Genomic DNA, 18,195 nt, shown 5'->3' on the forward strand with positions numbered 1-18,195 from the left:
CTTATTCAGTTTATTAACTCACTTGAGGAACCTCAGGGAGGACTTCTGAACAGTTCCAATATTTCCAAAGTCTGGATAGAACACTTCAACTTCCTCTTTCCCAAGAATTCCATGGATAATGACCCGATACCACCACTTATCCTCAGAAATCCTTACACAACAGAGATGTCCCGGTTGGATAAAATACTCTGGCATGGCATATCGATCAGAAACCAGCTGATAAGAATAGCAGCGCCTGTGGAATTCCATAATACACAGAAACCCATAGGGGAAGAAAAAATTAAAGTTCATTTTTATTGATGTATCAAGAGCAGGAATGTCTTGGCAAAAGCAAAGAAAAAAATCCTCACTTTTTCTGATTTGGTAATGCTTATTATTAATACCAATTAATTTTCTTTTTCTTGTCCAAATCCCTTCTCTTTATCAACAAACTTCTTCCAATAAAAACTTACTAAGTGATTATTATGTAACATTATGCCAGGTGTTCTTGGGTGGAAGGTGAATATATAATGTGGTAAAGTTAGAAAAAAACTTTTGGAGAGATACAAAGTAAATTATTCTTGTATATGGCACCAATGTAAAAATCAGACATTTGTTGTACATGAATAAATCTAAAGTAACTGAAAATGTAAACATTTTACATAGTGTTTACTAACAAAGGACATGATTTTTTCACTAGAGAAAAGATAATTTAAAGCAGTAGCTCTCTAAGTGTAGTTCACAAATCCCTGCGACCGTGATACCCTTTCAAAAAGTTCCTAAGATCAAAGCTATTTTAATATTTTAGTATTATTATGAAAATAGTTATTTGCCCTTTTCACTATGTTAATATTTGCATTGATGCTGTAAAAGCAAGGGTGGGTAAAATTCCTGGTGCCTTTGCTAAATCAAGGCAGTGGCATCCAACTGTACTAGTAAACATTTATTTTTCACTGCCATGCATTCACATTAAATAAAAAAGAAAGAAAAAAGAGGCTACTTTCACTTAAGAATGTCCTTGATAAAGCAATAAAAATTATTAAGTTTATTAAATCTCAATCACTGACTATCTTTTCAATATTCTCTGTAACAAAATGCAAGTACAAGTAAAATACTTCCCAAGTTGTTTTAATGAAAAGCACTTTTGCATTTCAGTTGTGAACTGAATTAGCTGCTTTTTGTGTGTGTGTGTGTGTAGATTTATTTTTACTTGGAAGATGAACTAGACACTCTTTTCATGGAACACCATTTTTGCTTGAAAGGTCACTCACAAACTATGTTTATTCAGACTTGGGTATTTGCCACACATTTTCTCAAAAATGAAGCAAGCTTGCCACTTCAAGGAAAACATTGACAGTATTTATTGTCAATGATAAAATTCAAAAGCATTCAAATGAAAATTAGGATTTTGGCAATGCTGCATCCACCACCATAAACATGACAGCTTCCTAATACTTAATACTTTTCTGATGCAATCAGTGATACTGTTAATGAATGTGATTTTTTTAAAGATATATTGTATGATCAAATATGTCAACATCTGGAAGATCTATATAACTCAGTGAACCAGTATTTTCCAAAAGACCAATACATGATGTTTTAAAATCGTAGATGGTGGTAAAATTCAGGGCCAGTTCCACTGAGTCCACACTGAGAAGTTCCCTATGCTTACTTTAATGTTAAGCTACTGCTGTCTTGAAATTCTTAATACTTTTTAAACAAGGAGTCTTACATTTTAATTTTGCACTGGAGCCTGCAATTACATAGCTAGTCCTGGATCCATTCAAAGTGTAAAGGCAGAAAATGTATTTTAACATAGTAGAGTTTGAAAAGTTCAAATTCCACACTGAAACTAACTTCAAGAAACTACCACTTGTCAAGTTTCAGTATACTATCAAAGAGTATTCACAATTTTCTGAAAAGGCTATTAAAATACTCCTTTTCCCAATTATGTATCTGTCAGAGGCCAGATGTTTTCATGTACTTCCACCAAAATAAAGTATTTCAAGAAATTAAAGACAGAAGCAGATACTGAAATCCAATTTTCTTCTAGTAAGCCAGATATTAGAGATCTGCAAAAATGTAAAACAGTGCACTATTCTAATTTTCATAAAAGTTATTTTTCATAAAATGTTATTTATATTCAGAAAAATGAATTTATCATTATTTTTAAACAATATTTTAAATTTTTTACAGTTTTAATTTCTATATGATAAATATTGATAAACAAAAGTTCTCTTGGGTCCTTAATTTTTAAGAGCCCCGAGACCAAAATGTTTGAGAACTGACTTAGAATGAGATACATGAAAAATACATTGAAAACAACAGATTCCTACCGCATTTCAATCATCATGTCTTCAAGTAACTCTGATGAATCCGTGCTATAGATTCGGATGTAGAATTGACTAGGAGAGATGATATACTCCACAAAGACCCCCACGAGGGTACTGGTACCTAATGGGGGTAGTTTGCATAATTTCTTGTCCCGTACAGCATCAGGTGGGATATCATGATTTGCCATTGCCAAGTTGAGCTGTGATTTGTTAATTTCTACTTGCTACAAGTTAAAAAAAAATCAAAGAAACCACTATAAATCTTTGAGTAACATTTCAAACTCTATGACAACGTTTCTTAAAATATATTTAGTGAGTCACCTTTATCAGAATTACCTGGCAAATTATAAAAATGAAAATTCTTAGGCTTTAGCCCAGACTCACTCACTAAAAGTGAGGCCCAAAATTATGCCTTTAAAAAAATTCCCTAGGTGATCCTTACCTACATTAAAATATTAAAAGTACTGTCTTACGATATTAGGTAAAGAGTGAAAAGTGTGTCACACAACTGCCCTATATAAAATTGAAAACATCGTACTTCAAATACTTAGGCTGAACTAAGAGTCTTATCCTACCCAATTCTACCAACAAAGGCAACTTTAAAGAATGGATTAAATTTCAGGGCTTCCCTGGTGGCACAGTGGTTAAGAATTTGCCTGCTACTGCAGGGGACACGGGTTCGAGCCCTGGTCCGGGAAGATCTAACATGCCGTGGAGCAACTAAGCCCTTGTGCCACAACTAATACTCAAAACTTTTAAGTACTTTATACTTTTAAGGCTTAATACTGAGCCTGCGCTCTAGAGCCTGTGAGCCACAACTACTGAGCCCACACGCCACAACTACTGAAGCCCGCGTGCCTAGAGCCCATGCTCCACAAGAAAAGCCACTGCAAGGAGAAGCCCGCACACTGCAACGAAAAGTAGCCCCTGCTCTCCGCAACTAGAGAAAGCCCGCACACAATGACAAAGACCCAACACAGCCAAAAATAAATAAATTTATTTAAAAAAAAAGAATGGATTAAATTTCAGACTAGTCTTCCAATCAAAAATACGGTTTCTCAAACACTCTCATTCTCAAATATAGTATTTTCCTTCAGGCCTTTCTATTGTCCTCTAGAAAATATAGCAGGCTCTCCAAACAAAATGTTTTCCTTCCATGAAAGAAGCCAGGTGTAAAGGGCAGAAGGCAAGAAGAGTAAGCAATTAATTCCTTAGTAACTACAAAATAAGTAATAGGAGATGAGAATACAAAAAGGGAGAAGTGTGTGTGGAGATATAATAAAGGGGAAAAACAATAAAAGCACCCTCTAACTGAGGCTAGGTGCAGGGGCAACCTGCAGCAGTGCTGAGGCATACAGCTACAACAGAGCTCCTCAATTCTTCCCTCAAAAGCCATGGAGGGTTGTGAAGCCTACTGAAACACATGGACAGAGAATCAGCAGTGTTATCCTGAAACAACTGTCAAATCTTCGAAGCCAACTGAAAAGCCTGAAATGAGACTCAAGGAAAGCTAGTTATACAAAAGGCTGAAAACCAGAATAAATGCTGCATAAGGTGACTTCAGACCAAAGTTCTGGTCTAGCCTAAGAAATCATACATCTAGAAATAAGACTTTTCTCAAACAGAAATTTTGTCTAAAGAAACATTCATTCAGTTACTTTCCATAATGCTGAATCTCCAGGGCACAAAGCCATCAAACCTTACTCACCAGCTGTAAAGGCTTTACCACCAGATTAGGCTTCTTGCAAATCTTCTGTTCTGGCTCTTTGTGGTTTTTTGAAGGGCAATCCTGTGTAGTCTCCTTGATAACAGTAGTAGACAGTGAATTTCTAGGGGGACTGGACACACAAGCTTTGGCTTCTATTTTCTTATCTGATTGAACTAAACATGAATTTCTGACTGATGACACAGCTCCATCTGAAATGACCAATAGAGGAGCCTATGTATATCTATTAAAATAATTTGGAAACTGTTAATAAGCACATTCTATGTGCCAGGCACTGGGCAGATAATGATAGAAGAGAGATATGAACCTGTCTTTGCAGACCTTTCAGTACGAAGAGATGTAAGGGAAGTTCCAGATGGGAACAAATCTTACGTTATTTATGTTGGGGGGGGCAAGTCTGATAAGGTTTTTTTAACTTTGGTGAAAGGTTTTATTTTACAACATCCTGATTTCAATTTATTTTTTGTTCAGCTTTAGCTGTGAACATTCATTGTTGCTTAATGTACAACGTATGTGACTACTTAATAGTCCATAATACAATGCCTTAATTTTTAGGGAATTCCCAAACCAATCACATATTTTGACCATACAATCATACAAATTTACATGTGTATGATGATTATAGGAGGGTGACACATTAAAACAGACCCCATATAGACATAAAACCATAGTGGCTCCTAAAGAAATAAACTAGTAACTGTACAAAGATATTTATCACTGTATTTTTTATAATAATAAAAAAATGGATACTCTCTACATGTCCATTGACAGGAGACTGGTTAAATAAACTATAATACAGTTACATAAAATAGTTATATGTAGTCAAAAAGGAAGAAATAAACTTGTATATGCTGTTATAGAAAATTACCTCTATGAAGTATAAAAAGCAAAGACTTATATAATGTTTATACAATACTGTTTTGTGGAAGAAAATTATACATATGATAAATAATTATAGAGAAGAGGTCCAGAAAAAAAACCCACTAAAACTATTACTACTAGTTACTACCTCTGCATTGCTGGAATTGTTTAAACAAGCAAATACTGCTTTTGTAATTTTTTTCTAAGTGCAGCTAGGCTCACATATACATTTTTAAAAGTCTGGAAGGCTATATAAAAATTCTAATGGCATTTTTGGTGGGAGTAAAATGTAAAGAAATATTCACTTTCAACTTTTTACTCATCTGTGCTATCTGAATTTTTTAGAATGAATGCAAGTTACTTTAATCAGAAAAATCAACAAAGATACATTTACATTTTGTAAAAAAAAAAACACAGCTGTCCACTTTAGCCACTTGTAGAAACTTATAAAAATATAAGTATCATACTGTACTATAGATGGCAAGACATTACCATTAAGGGAACTGAGGGAAGAGTATATGGGGTCTCTCTGTATTCGTTCTTAATAACTGCAAGTGACCCTACAATAACCTCAATAAAAATTGCAAAAGAAAAAAACCACTAAGCCAAACAAAAACAAAAGTCAAGTGCCCTAAATGCAATGTGATATCCTGGAGTAGATCCAGAAACAGAAAAAGAACAAAACTGATAAAATCGGAATAGAATCTGGAGTTTAGTAAATAGCAATGTACCAATGTTAATTCCTTAGTTTTGATAAATATATCATGGTAATGTAAGATGTTAAAATTAGGGGGAAACTGGATGAAGGGCATATGAGAACTCTGTACTATCTTTGCAACTTTTCTATAAACCTAAAATTATCTCAAAGTAAAATGTTATTTTTTTTAAATTACAACTGCTGAGTCTCAATGCACACCCATTTATTCTGAACATACACGTATTTCTAAGAACCTCCATATATTTCTAAACAGAGTTAAGAACCACTGAACTATCTAGTGCTTCCCCCTCAGAACACCATTTCAGAAAATTTATTTCTTCAGAATTATTAAAAAATCTGGACAATGAAGAAAGTAAACTTTAAAAACTCAGATTTAATACAGTCACCTCATTGCAACATATATCACCAGAAAGGAGGTCATTATATACAAAACATTTTCAAGGCTAATGTGTGATCTGTTTGGTTGATGTGGTTACAATAATGCCTATTTATACAGCCAGTGCTTTCTTTTTCCTTGTTCTTACAGAGACAATTAAAAATCAGGTTTGCATCATATTGTAATTCAACTCACCAGGTGGTAGAGGCTTCATATCAGCATCAAACACCAGCAAGTCTTGTTCTCCTTCCCTGAACTCAACATGGAGAATGTCACTAAGAGCTCCAACAAGCTCGGTCACATTTAAGAAGCCCAGTTTTTTGGGTGAAAGTTGCTCTTTAAAAATTACCTGTCACCAAAACAAAAATAAAAACAAAAACAAAACAAGAATATAACATATACAGATGCCCATGGACAATGCTTTAATTTGGACTTAGCCAAACTAAATTTGTAAGGGTGCATCAACTCAGGCATTACAACAAACCCTTGCTTCCGTGCCAAGTATAATACAAACCAAGAGACCTATAATCCCTCACCATAAACTTCTAGGCCAACTTCAAGTTCCTTTTACAGCATATGTTAAATTGAAAAGAAAATTAAGGGACATTTTGACCTCTCATTTTTCACAATGTCTGATTATAAAGTAAAAAGTCTTTTTTAAAAAAGAGGGGAACACACAAAATACAAAAATCATAATAAAACTTGATATTTCTCTATTTTCAGGGAAAGAATATTCACTACCACTTTCCACATGCAATAAAATACTATTTTCAAACATTTCCTTAAAAATTTTGTTTATTATTTCACCCTGGAAGTTGGGATAAGTAGGCAGGTATCAATGTATTTCCTATAACTGTCTGATTTTCTCACCTTGGAAAAGAAGAAGAACTATACCAAATACAGAGAGAAGAGAATATATATAAGATAGATAACAAGTATGTTTGGTTTAAACTGCACAGTGAATTGGTAAGTTTGCCCTTGTTAATAAAGACGTCCCATTAAAATGTCTGAATTCTTAAACTTTTGTCTCCATAACCAAGGTAAAGCAGTTGAGCTAACCGTAGTTCTTGCTCTCTTCCTCTTGACTAGGTGTTAGTAGGAAATAAATCCCTGCTCTGACTTAAGCACCTTGGGGAAGATCAACAGGAACACAGAGGGCAAACAGTTCTAAAGGACTGACCCTTGACAAAGGGTGGGATTTCTGCAGTGCATACTTCTTGTTGGTGTAATGCTCTGAGACCCAACTCAACTCTTTATTGACTTCTCCCAGGACACTTGTAAAAATGGGGCCCAGCATCAGTCAAGTCACAGTTTAAAGGGTCATTAGTATCACATCTATAGCCAATCACAGATATCCCAAGAGAGAAAGAACTGGTAGAGGACAGAAGAAGGGTGGTGGTGAATTAGATTTGGTACTTCTACTTACTTCTTTGTACATTACACATTATGGCTTCTTTTCTTTTTATGTTCATTAGTCTCTAATGGTTTCTTTACCTTCTCGGTAAGTGCCCAGTACTATGAATGTGCAATTCAGCTGAACACATGACTAGGTTGGGAAGGATTCTTTTTAATGTAAGTTATCAATTTTTTGAATAAGTGATATTCAGAAGTTTTAAAAAGGTACACAGCAAAAACTAAGTCTCCAGCCCACTCCCATCCCTCAGTTGACCAGGAGATCACCTCCTTGGAGGTAACCATTACTACTAGTTTCTTGTGCAAACCATCACCAGCAGATTCTTGTGAAACTTTCCAGAAACTGTCAAAACTTGAACATTCATCATGCTTCAACATAATAGATTACACCTGTTGTATTTTTTATGAGTTAATACGGAGGTAATTCCAAACCCTTATATGAAACACAGTTGAGTAATCCTATCTCAGAAGCAGTTTCTTTTAGTAAGTTAGTTTGGTCCATCCATTGATATGTCAGACACACTGCCCTAGGTCCTTTGTTATGCTATCTTCTTTATATACTCCCAACCATAAGCAAGAAAGTAATTGGTGTATTTCTATTCCCACTCTCTTACTTCTCTTCCATCTCCAATCCATTTTGGTTGTTTTATTTTTTCCTTAGAGTTTATATTTATGCCTTCAAATATATGTATATATCCTATTACATGATTTCATTTCCTCATGGAGTAGATTTTGTAGATGATACACTTGTAGTGCAAACACTTTATTTTCTGCAAATTGGCAGCTGGACCCAGCGGCTTGATCAGACTCATGCTCCACCCCTATGACAAGACTATTGGTGATGCCATGTTTTAAAAAGAGGCACATATAATGTCTGGTTGTCGTTTTTTTTCTTTTCTTGGTGCTGTTAGGAGCTATTACTGGTCGATGCCTGATCTACTATTTTATTGAGAGGCTTAACATAGTGATATTCTAATTCTATAAATTCTTTTTTGTTATTTAGTTGGAATATTTTATAGAGATATGCTCCCCTCATCTGCTATTTGGTTAACCAGTCCTACCAGTTCATTCAGGAAAGTGAGGTAAGTGACTGGCTCTTTCTCTTTATTTACCATTTTCTAAGGTAATGAATTGGTTCTCTATCATCTTCCATGATAACCAATTAGTTTTGTTTTTGTTTGTTTTATTTATTTGTTTGTTTGGCAGGGGCTACTCTTTGTTGCGGTGCATGGGCTTCTCATTGCGGTAGCTTCTCTTGTTGAGGAGCACGGGCTCTAGGCACGCGGGCCCAGCAGTTGCAGCACGTGGGCTCAGTAGTTGTGGCTCACAGGCTTAGTTGCTCCGCAGCATGTGGGATCTTCCCGGACCAGGGGTTGAACCCATGTCCCGTGCATTGGCAGGCGGATTCTTAACCACTGCGCCACCAGGGAAGCCCATCGATTAGTTTTTAATATCATATGAACTCATAGAATTAAACATATTTGATGGGCTTCAAACCACTGCAATTATTATCCTTATTGAAGCCTGAAATAACACTTCACATGGATTCCTAAGCCCTTCTAATGTGAACCTAGTCTTTAATAGTCCTTGCTGGTCTGGAATGGTAAGGTGTTCCAGGTTCAATTTATGCAATAAGAAATCCTTGTACATACAATTAAAATTATCTCATAATTACCCCCATATATCCCATAAGTATTAATATGCTCTATATCAGGGGTGCCCAACCCCCAGGTGGCATACTGGTACTGGTCCGCAGCCTGTTAGGAACAGGGCCGCACAGCAGGAGGTTAGCGGCGGGCGAGCGAGCGAAGCTTCATCTGCTGCTCCCCACTGCTCGCATTACCGCCTGAACCATGCCCACCCCCCATCTGTGGAAAAACTGTCTTCCACAAACCTGGTCCTTGGTGCCAAAAAGGTTGGGGACTGCTGCTCTATATCACATTACTCAATAGTCTCAGAAAAACAGTACTCACATTACCATCACCAGTATAATTAATAAAAGCAGTTTACATTTTTTTCCTATGCTCACCCCTTCTCTTTCTACCGTTTTGTGTAATTGTCCTTTATATTGTCAGAGTATATAGCCATTATATACTATATTCTCTTCTTTCTAACCCTCATTTGGTCTTAGTTTTATAAGTGGCGCTCACGTTCAGTTCTTTTGTTGCTGTCCCTCAAGTGATTTTGGTTACCTGAAGTTCATTCTTCAGTAGACTCCTTGAGGTCTCATGGGAACAATGGTTCTTCAATTCTTGCATGGCGGCAATAGCTTGTCTACGTCTGTATAGTTGAAAGTCAATTTTGCTAGCCATAAAATCCTTGGCTCACATTTTTTTTCCTTGAGTGTTTAAAATATGTTATTTTTTAAATCCCTTTTCTTCTAAACATGAGAATGTTTAGAAGAACAATGAAAATGTCCTATAACCTAATTTTGCCTCCTTTATAAGTCACTTGTTCATTTGTTCAAAGGATTATTTTTTTCTTTAAGTCCAATAATTTGGCGTTTGTCATTCTGGGTTGATATTCTCAGGTATGCAGTGAGGTCTTTCAATATATAATGTCAAGTCTTCCATTTCAGTAAAGTTCACTCAAATTATAGTTTTCAACATTTGTTCTGTTCCATCATTGGTTTTATTTCATACGTTGGCTCTTCTCTGCCTGTTTTCAATGCCTGTTACTTTCGCTTCAATCTTTCTTGTTCATTTTTCCTAGTATTTTCTTATGAAAATTTTTAAACACAGGAAAAGGTGAAAGACTTGGACAGTGAACATCTGCCACCTAGATTATATAATTATTAGTATTCTGTTATATTTCCTTTATCATCTATATAGCCATCTACCTACCAAACCATCTTACCTTTTTTATGCATTTCAACATGAGCTGCAGACATCAGTACTCTTAACCCCCAAATATGTCAGTATGCACATAATTAACTGAGTTCAATATCTGTTAGTTTTTTAAACATAAAATTTGCATACACTGAAATGTTTAAAACTTAAGTTTATCATTCAATTAGCTTTGATAAATGCACACTGTGTGCCGCAAACTCACATTTAAGATATAAAACATTTCCATCACTCAGCAAGTTCTTTCTTTCCCAGAGAAAAACAACTCTCTTTTTCCACCATAAATTAGCTTTGGCTATCCTAGCAATTCAAATAGAAGGTATCCTACACTGTATACTCTTCTGTTCAGCAGCAAGCGTCTCTCAAATTCATCCATGTTGGTTCATCTATCAGTAGTTGATTTATTTTTAATGCTGAATAGTATTTCATTGTAAGAATATACCACAATTTCTTTATTCATTTTCATACTAATAAATAATAGAGTTGTCTCCAGTTGCGGCTATTAAGCATAAAGCTGTTACAAATATTATTGTACAAGTCTTTTGGGGGAACAGAGGCTTTGATTTCTCTTGAATAAATAATTCTGGATCAAAGAGTAAATATACATTTATTTTATAACAAACTGTCAGAACATTTTCCACAGTAGTACCATTTTATACTTGAACCAAAAATGTATGAGTTTACTAGCATTTGTGTTTTAATCACTCATACATCTACACTTGTGAAGTGTCTGTTCAAATCTTTTTTTAATGGAGTTGTTTGGCTTTCTGTAATGGAGATATAGAAGGTTCTCTATGTATTCCAGATATGAGTCCTTTTTCAGATGTATGATTGTAAATATTTCTTCCCAGTCTGTGGTCTGCCTTTTAATTTTTAAATGGAGTCTCCTAAATAGTAAAATTTTGATAAAGTCTCATTATCAATTTTCTTTTAAATGATTATTGCTTTCTACGTCCTAAGAAATTCTTAAATATCCCCAGATTGTAAATAAAGTTTTCTTCTAGAAGCTTTAATTTTGAATTTTTCCCATTTATGTCTATGATATATCTCTAATTTTTGTACATGGTGTGAGGTTGGGGTTGAGATTCATTTTTTTCCCCACATAAGTAGTTGTTCCAGAATCATTTGTTGAAAAGATTTTCCTGTCCCCATTGAATTCCTTTGGCATCTCCATCAAAAATCACTTGAGTGCATAAGAACTGAACTCCTTATGTACTCTCATATATGACAAACTTATGGATTTGTCAGTATTTACAAATAGCCTACAAGAATTATGATGGGGACAATACTGAATCTATAGATTAATAACAATACTAAACTTCTTACCCATGAATGTTACAGCTCTCCATTTAGTCTTCTTTAATTTCTCTAAGCAATGTTAGTATTTTTCAGTACAGATGTCTTATGTTTCTTTGTTAGACTTATTTTCAAGTAATTTGACACTACTGTAAATAGAATTTTAAAATTTTCATTTTCCAATTGTTTGCTGCCTCCATATGGAAATATAACATATTTTTATATTAATCTATATTATATTATTTTTATTATTAATCTATATAACAGACAACTTTTTTATATTCTTAACTTTGGCCTTAATAAATTCACTTATTAGTTCTAATAGCTTTTCATGGATTCCTTAGTACATTCTATGTAGATAATCATGTTTTCTACAAATAATGACAGTTTCACTACTTCAAGTTTTTGTGCCTATTTTTTTCTTATTTTATTACACTGTCTAGGACCTCCAGTACAACACTGAATTAGAGCCATGCGAATGGACATGGTAGCCCTGATTTTAGGGGGAAAGTGTCCAGTGTTTTACTATTAAGTATGACAAGTATAGGTTTTTCATAGCTATCCTTTACCAGGTTGAGGAAGTTCAGTTCTATTCCTACTTTTCTGAGAGTTTTGATTACAAATGGGTATTAAATTTTGGTAATTCTTTTTCTGCATCTACTAAAATGATCATATGGTTTTCTTCCTTATTCTGTTAACATGGTGAATTATATTAATTCCTTTTGAAATGTTACTCCAACCTGTATTGCTGGGGGAAAATACGCTCTTGTTCACATATTGCTGGATTCAGTTTACTATTATTTTGTAATATTTTTTATCCTATGTTACGATAAACATGATCTAATTGGGTTTTTTGGTAATGTCTATGTCAAGTTTTGGTAGCAGGATAATGTATTCATAGAAAATAGTCCCCAACTCATTCTATTTTATGAAAGAAACAATGTATGATTAATATAATTTCCTCCTTAAAAGTTTGACAGAATTCACCAATAAAACCATATGGGCCTGGAGTTTTTTCTTCTTCTCCCTTCTTTTGTGGAGAGGTGTTTTGCTTTGTTTTTTTTAAATAACAAAAATCCATTTCTTGATACTTACAGGGATATTCAGATTTTCTATTTCATCTTGCCTCAGTTGGGTAATTTGTGTCTTTTGAGGAATTTGTCCATTCCATCTAAGTTGTCAAATGATAGGCACAGTTGTTCATAATATTTCCTTATTGTCCTTTTAGTATCTGTATAACTTATAACGATATAATCTCTTTCCTGATATTGGTGTTTGTGTCCTCTCTTTTTTTCTAATTTAACTAGTTAATGGCTTATCAGTTTTGGTGATCTTACAAAGAATCAATATTTGGCTTTGTTAATTGTTGCTATTTTATTAATGTCTATTCTTGATTTTATTATTTCTTTTCTCCTACTATTTTGACTTTACTTCGCTCCTCCCTTTTCTAGACTTCTTAAGGTAGACCTTCAGGTCAATGATGATTTTATACCTTCCTTTTCTTCTAATTTAGGCATTTGAGAGCTATAAATTTCTCTTTGAGCACTGTTTTAGCTGCATCTCACAATTTTTGACATGTTATATTTTCATTTTCAATTGGAAATATTTTCAAATTTCCCTTGTGATTCTGTCTTTAATAAGTTATTTAGCTACATTCAATATCCTGTAATAAACCATAATGCAAAAGAGTATGAAAAAGTACACATATATATGTATAACTGAATGACTTTGCTGTACACCCAGACACTAACACAACATTGTAAATCAACTATACTTCAATTTTAAAAAATAAGTTATTTAGAAGAAAACTGTTTAATTTCCAAATTATCTGGAGGGTTAATTCTTAGGTAATTCATTGTATTGATTTGTAATTTAATTCCATCTTGAAGAACATACTCTGTAAGATTTCAGTATTTTGAAATTTGTTGAGACTTATTCCATGGCCAACTACATGGTCCATCTTGGCAAATGTTCCATGTGTACCTGAACAGAATATGTATTCTGCAGTTGTTGGGTACAGTGTTCTATAAAAGTCAAACAGATCATGATGGTAGAGAGTGTGGTTCAGATTTTCTATGTCCTTATTCATTTTTTTGACTATTTTATTAAATGCCAGAAAGAGAAAACCCCTATAATTGTGGAGTTAAATCATAATTAATTCTGTCAACTTTTAGATCATTTATCTTAAAGCATTATTAGGTGAATACACATTTGACTGTTGTGTCTTCCTAATTAACCGTTTACCCTTATGAAATGTCCCTCTGTCTTTGATAATACACTTTGCCTAGAATTCTGACTTTACCTGATTTTTTTAGTCACTTTGATTCTTTTATGCTTACTGTATGTATGTATATCTTTTTCATCTTTTACTTTCAACCAATCTGTATCTTTTTACTAACAATGTATTTCATGTGGACAGCATTTAGTTGCATCTTTCTTTTTCATTCCATCTCATAACTTCATTAATTGTAATATATACTCCACTACATTTGTGAAATTATTAATATAATTGGACTTACAGATACCATTTTTTAAATTGAAGTATAGTTGGTTTACAATGTTGTGTTAGTTTCAGGTGTACAGCAAAATGATTCAGTTTATATACATATGTATTTTTCAGATTCTTTTCCTTATAGGTTATTACAAGATATCGAATATAGTTTCCTGTGCTATACAGTAGGTCCTTGTTGTTTATCTATTTTATATATATTAGTGTGTGTCTGTTAATCCCAAACCCCTAATTTATCCCTCCCTCCCTTTCCCCTTTGGTAACCTATGTAATCTATGTCTGTGAGTCTGTTTCTGATTTGTAAATAAGTTCATTTGTATCATTCTTTAGATTCCACATGTAAGTGTTATCATACGATATTTGTCTTTCTCTGACTTACTTCACTTGGTATGATAACCTCCAGGTCCATCCATGTTACTGCAAATGGCATTATTTTGTTCTTTTTTATGGCTGAGTAATATTCCATTATATATATATATATATATATATATATATATATAAAAAACATCTTTTTTATTCATCTGTTGATGGACACTTAGGTTGCTTCCATGTCTTGGCTATTGTAAACAGTGCTACAATGAACACTGGGGTGCATCTATCTTTTTGAATTATGATTTTCTCCAGATATATGCCCAGGAGTGGGATTGCTGGGTCATATGGTAGCTCCATTTTTAGTTTTTTAAGGAACCTCCATACTGTTTCTCAATAGTGGCTGCACCAATTTACATTCCCACCAACAGTGCAGGAGTGTTACCTTTTCTCTACACCCTCTCCAGCATTTATTATTTGTAGACTTTTTTTTTTTTTTTTTTTTTTTTTTTGCGGTACGTGGGCCTCTCACTGTTGTGGCCTCTCCCGTTGAGAAGCACAGGCTCCGGACGCGCAGGCTCAGCGGCCATGGCTCACGGGCCCAGCCGCTCCACGGCATGGGGGATCCTCCCAGACCGGGGCAAGAACCCGCTCCCCTGCATCGGCAGGCAGACTCCCAACCACTGCGCCACCAAGGAAGCCCTATTTGTAGACTTTTTGATGATTGCCATTCTGACTGGTGTGAGGTGATCCCTTATTGCATTTGCATTTCTCTAATAATTAGCAATGTTGAGCATCTTTTCATGTGTCTGTTGGCCTTCTGTATGTCTTCTTTGGAGAAATGTCTATTTAGGTTTTCTGCCCATTTTTTGATTGGGTTGTTTGTTTTTTTTATAATGAGCTGTATGAGCTGTTTGTATATTTTGGAAACTGAGCTCTTGTTGTTCACATTGTTTGCAAATATTTTCGCCTATACAGCTAACGTTTTTGCTATTTAATTTCTGCTAATTCCATTTGTATTTTGTTTCTCTCAAACTCTGTTCCTTTGTTGTCCTTCAAGCAAAACAGCTGAACAGTAAACCCTGTCTTCCTTTGAGTTTACTGAGTATTTTTATACAATTCCATTTTAATTTATCTATTGGCTTTATAGCTAACTCTGCATTATTTATTGTTCTATACATCCTTAACTTTTCAGTCTTACTGTATTGCTTCACATAAAACACAAGAACCTTGCAAACTATAGTTCCATGTACTGCCCCTCCACTCATTATGCTATGGTTTTCACAAATATTACGTCTACATGTTACAAACCCAATTATACAGTGTTATAATTTTTGTTTTAAATAGTCATATACTTAATTGATTTTTTTAAAAGTCTTTGATATATACCCACACATTTACCATTTCCTGTGCTCTTCAATCCTTCCTATAGATTCAAATACAATCTGGCATCATTTCCTTCAGCCTGAAGAATATTCTTTAGAATTTCCTATAATGCAGGGCTGCTTACAATTAATTACCCATTTTTGATTATCTGAAAATACCTCTACTTTACCTTCATTCTTCAAAGTTCTTGAAAGATACTACCGAGATACTATACTACTGGTAATAAAAAATTGGGCAAAGAGTGGGGTTTTTTTGAAAACTTTAAAGATGTCATTCCACTTCTAGCCTTTACTGTTCCTAATGAGAGGTCAGCCATCATATTTAACATTGTTCCCCTCTATGGCAATGTGTCATTTTTCTTTAGTTGCATGATTTTCTAATTACTTTGAGTTTTCTGCAGTTTGACTACGATGTGCCTATGTAAGATTTTCTTTGTATTCATTTTGTGGGCTTTTCTGGGCTTCTTAAATCTGTAAACTCTTTCATAAAATTTACAAAATTTTCAACCATTATTTTCTCAAGAATTTTTTCTCTTTTCATTTTTTCTCCTTACCATCCTTCTCTCATCACAATTACACATATGTCAGGCCACTTGGTATCGTCCTACAGGTCTCTCAGATTCTGCTTTTTTTTTGGCCACGCCACACGGCTCACAGTACCTCTCAGTTCCCCAACCACGGACTGAACCTGGGCCATGGCAGTGAAAGCACCAAATCCTAACCACTATACCACCAGGGAACTCCCAGATTCTGCTTTAAAAAAATTTTTTTTTCATTTATTTTCTCTCTCTGTTCTTCAGATTGGATCATTTCTACCAATCTGTTCTGGGGTTCACTGATGCTTTCTTCTGCCGTTTCCAATTTGTTCTTAAGACACTGCAGTGAATTTACTTCAGATATTTTATTTTCAACTCTAGAAAATCATTTGACTTTATAATTTCTTTTTCTCCACTGTTTCTTATCTGTTCATTTAGTGTGAACATATATTGCTTTACACTCTTTTTTTTTTTTTTTTTTTTTTTTTTTGCGGTATGCGGGCCTCTCACTGTTGTGGCCTCTCCCATTGCGGAGCACAGGCTCCGGACGCACAGGCTCAGCGGCCATGGCTTACGGGCCCAGCCGCTCCGCGGCATGTGGGATCTTCCCGGACCGGGGCACGAACCCGTGTCTCCTGCATCGGCAGGCGGACTCTCAACCACTGCGCCACCAGGGAAGCCCTACACTCTTTTTAATGTGGTTTTAAGAAGTCTTTAAAACCTTTTTGCTAACTTCAACATCTGCATCATCTCAGGATCAGTTTCCATTGATTATTTTTTCTCTTCACCAAGGGTCACATTTTCTCTTCACCAAGGGTCACAACAAGAACGTGGGTTCTTGTTTCTTAATCTATCCAGTAATTTTGGTTTGTATCCTGGACATCATAATAGGTAAGCTGTAGAGACTGGAATCTTTTACAGTCCTTCTAAGAGTACTGCTTTTTGCTTAGTTTTAGCTGGGAGTTAACTTGACTAATCTTAAATTCTGACTCCCCGTGGTGGGCAACAGCTGAAATAGATTCAGTTCTTTTAGCCTTACTAGGCTGCTCTGAGTCTGCCCCAGGCATGTGTAGTTCAACAGTCAGAGATCTGAGCAGAACTTATGTGCAGAATTTGATGCTCCCTCTCTGTAGCTCTCTCCATCCTATGATTTCTCCTCTCATTTCTCAGCTGCTTGTGTAGCTCCAAATCAGAAGCCAGTAACTTCTGATTTCTATCCAATCTCCAACTCCAAACAATGTATGGGGCCTGCCATCAGGCCAAAATCCAGGCAAACAAAAAGGTGCCATTCCCTCCTCCAGGTGCTGACTCCTTTCCAGTTTCTGCCTGCTTTGGGACAATTTCTAGTACCTTCAGAGAGTGATTTTGAATATTTTGTCCAGAACTTATAATAATTATCTTCAGGATTGTTCCAATATAGGCTACTCAGACATAATATTACCTTAATTTATTTGCATGCCTGAGTTTCTCACTAGATTTCAAAAACCTTAGTGACAGAGCCTTTTATGCCTGGATCCCCAGTGCCTCCCTCATTTATTTTCACTTTCAAAATGTTCCTCATTTTTACCTACTGTTTTTCTTAGGGCATTAGCTGTTATATTTTTTGCTCTTGTAATCTTTGAAGTTTAATCTTCATTTCTGAAATGATTTTTCCTTTTATTTATAATTCTTTCCTGAGTACTGTTCACCTTATTTCCAAATTCGTGTAATTCAGATTTATGTTGTTCTTTCATGCTTTGTATCACTTTCTTAATATATATTTTTGAAAAAGTAGGTTTCAGTTTTGATCTTTATTAGGGACTTATCTTTCTGACATGCTTTTATTGTCAGTAGATACGTTATTCTGCTCCTTATTCTCTTTTTTTCTTAAGACAATGATGCAATTTGACCCTGATCCTCTTCTGTTGA

General features: G+C 34.8%; 1 protein-coding gene across 4 annotated transcripts in view; it reads right to left on the reverse strand.

The window, feature by feature from the left end:
- TDRD5 (tudor domain containing 5) overlaps positions 1-18,195 on the reverse strand; it is a gene marked incomplete at both ends in the record, with an annotated part of 90,835 nt that overhangs the window by 37,313 nt on the left and 35,327 nt on the right. For 2 of the 4 annotated variants that reach the window (XM_079696398.1, XM_079696395.1), the window contains 4 exons: positions 23-235; positions 2,316-2,536; positions 4,021-4,229; positions 6,189-6,342. In XM_079696398.1, the coding sequence (XP_079552524.1) occupies positions 23-235; positions 2,316-2,536; positions 4,021-4,229; positions 6,189-6,342 (797 nt within the window). The remainder of the gene's footprint in view (positions 1-22; positions 236-2,315; positions 2,537-4,020; positions 4,230-6,188; positions 6,343-18,195) is intronic. The other 2 variants (XM_079696397.1, XM_079696396.1) reach the window with 1 other exon arrangement.

This window comes from Hyperoodon ampullatus (assembly GCF_949752795.1).
Source record: "Hyperoodon ampullatus genome assembly, chromosome: 2".
Taxonomy (NCBI): Eukaryota; Metazoa; Chordata; class Mammalia; order Artiodactyla; family Ziphiidae; genus Hyperoodon; species Hyperoodon ampullatus.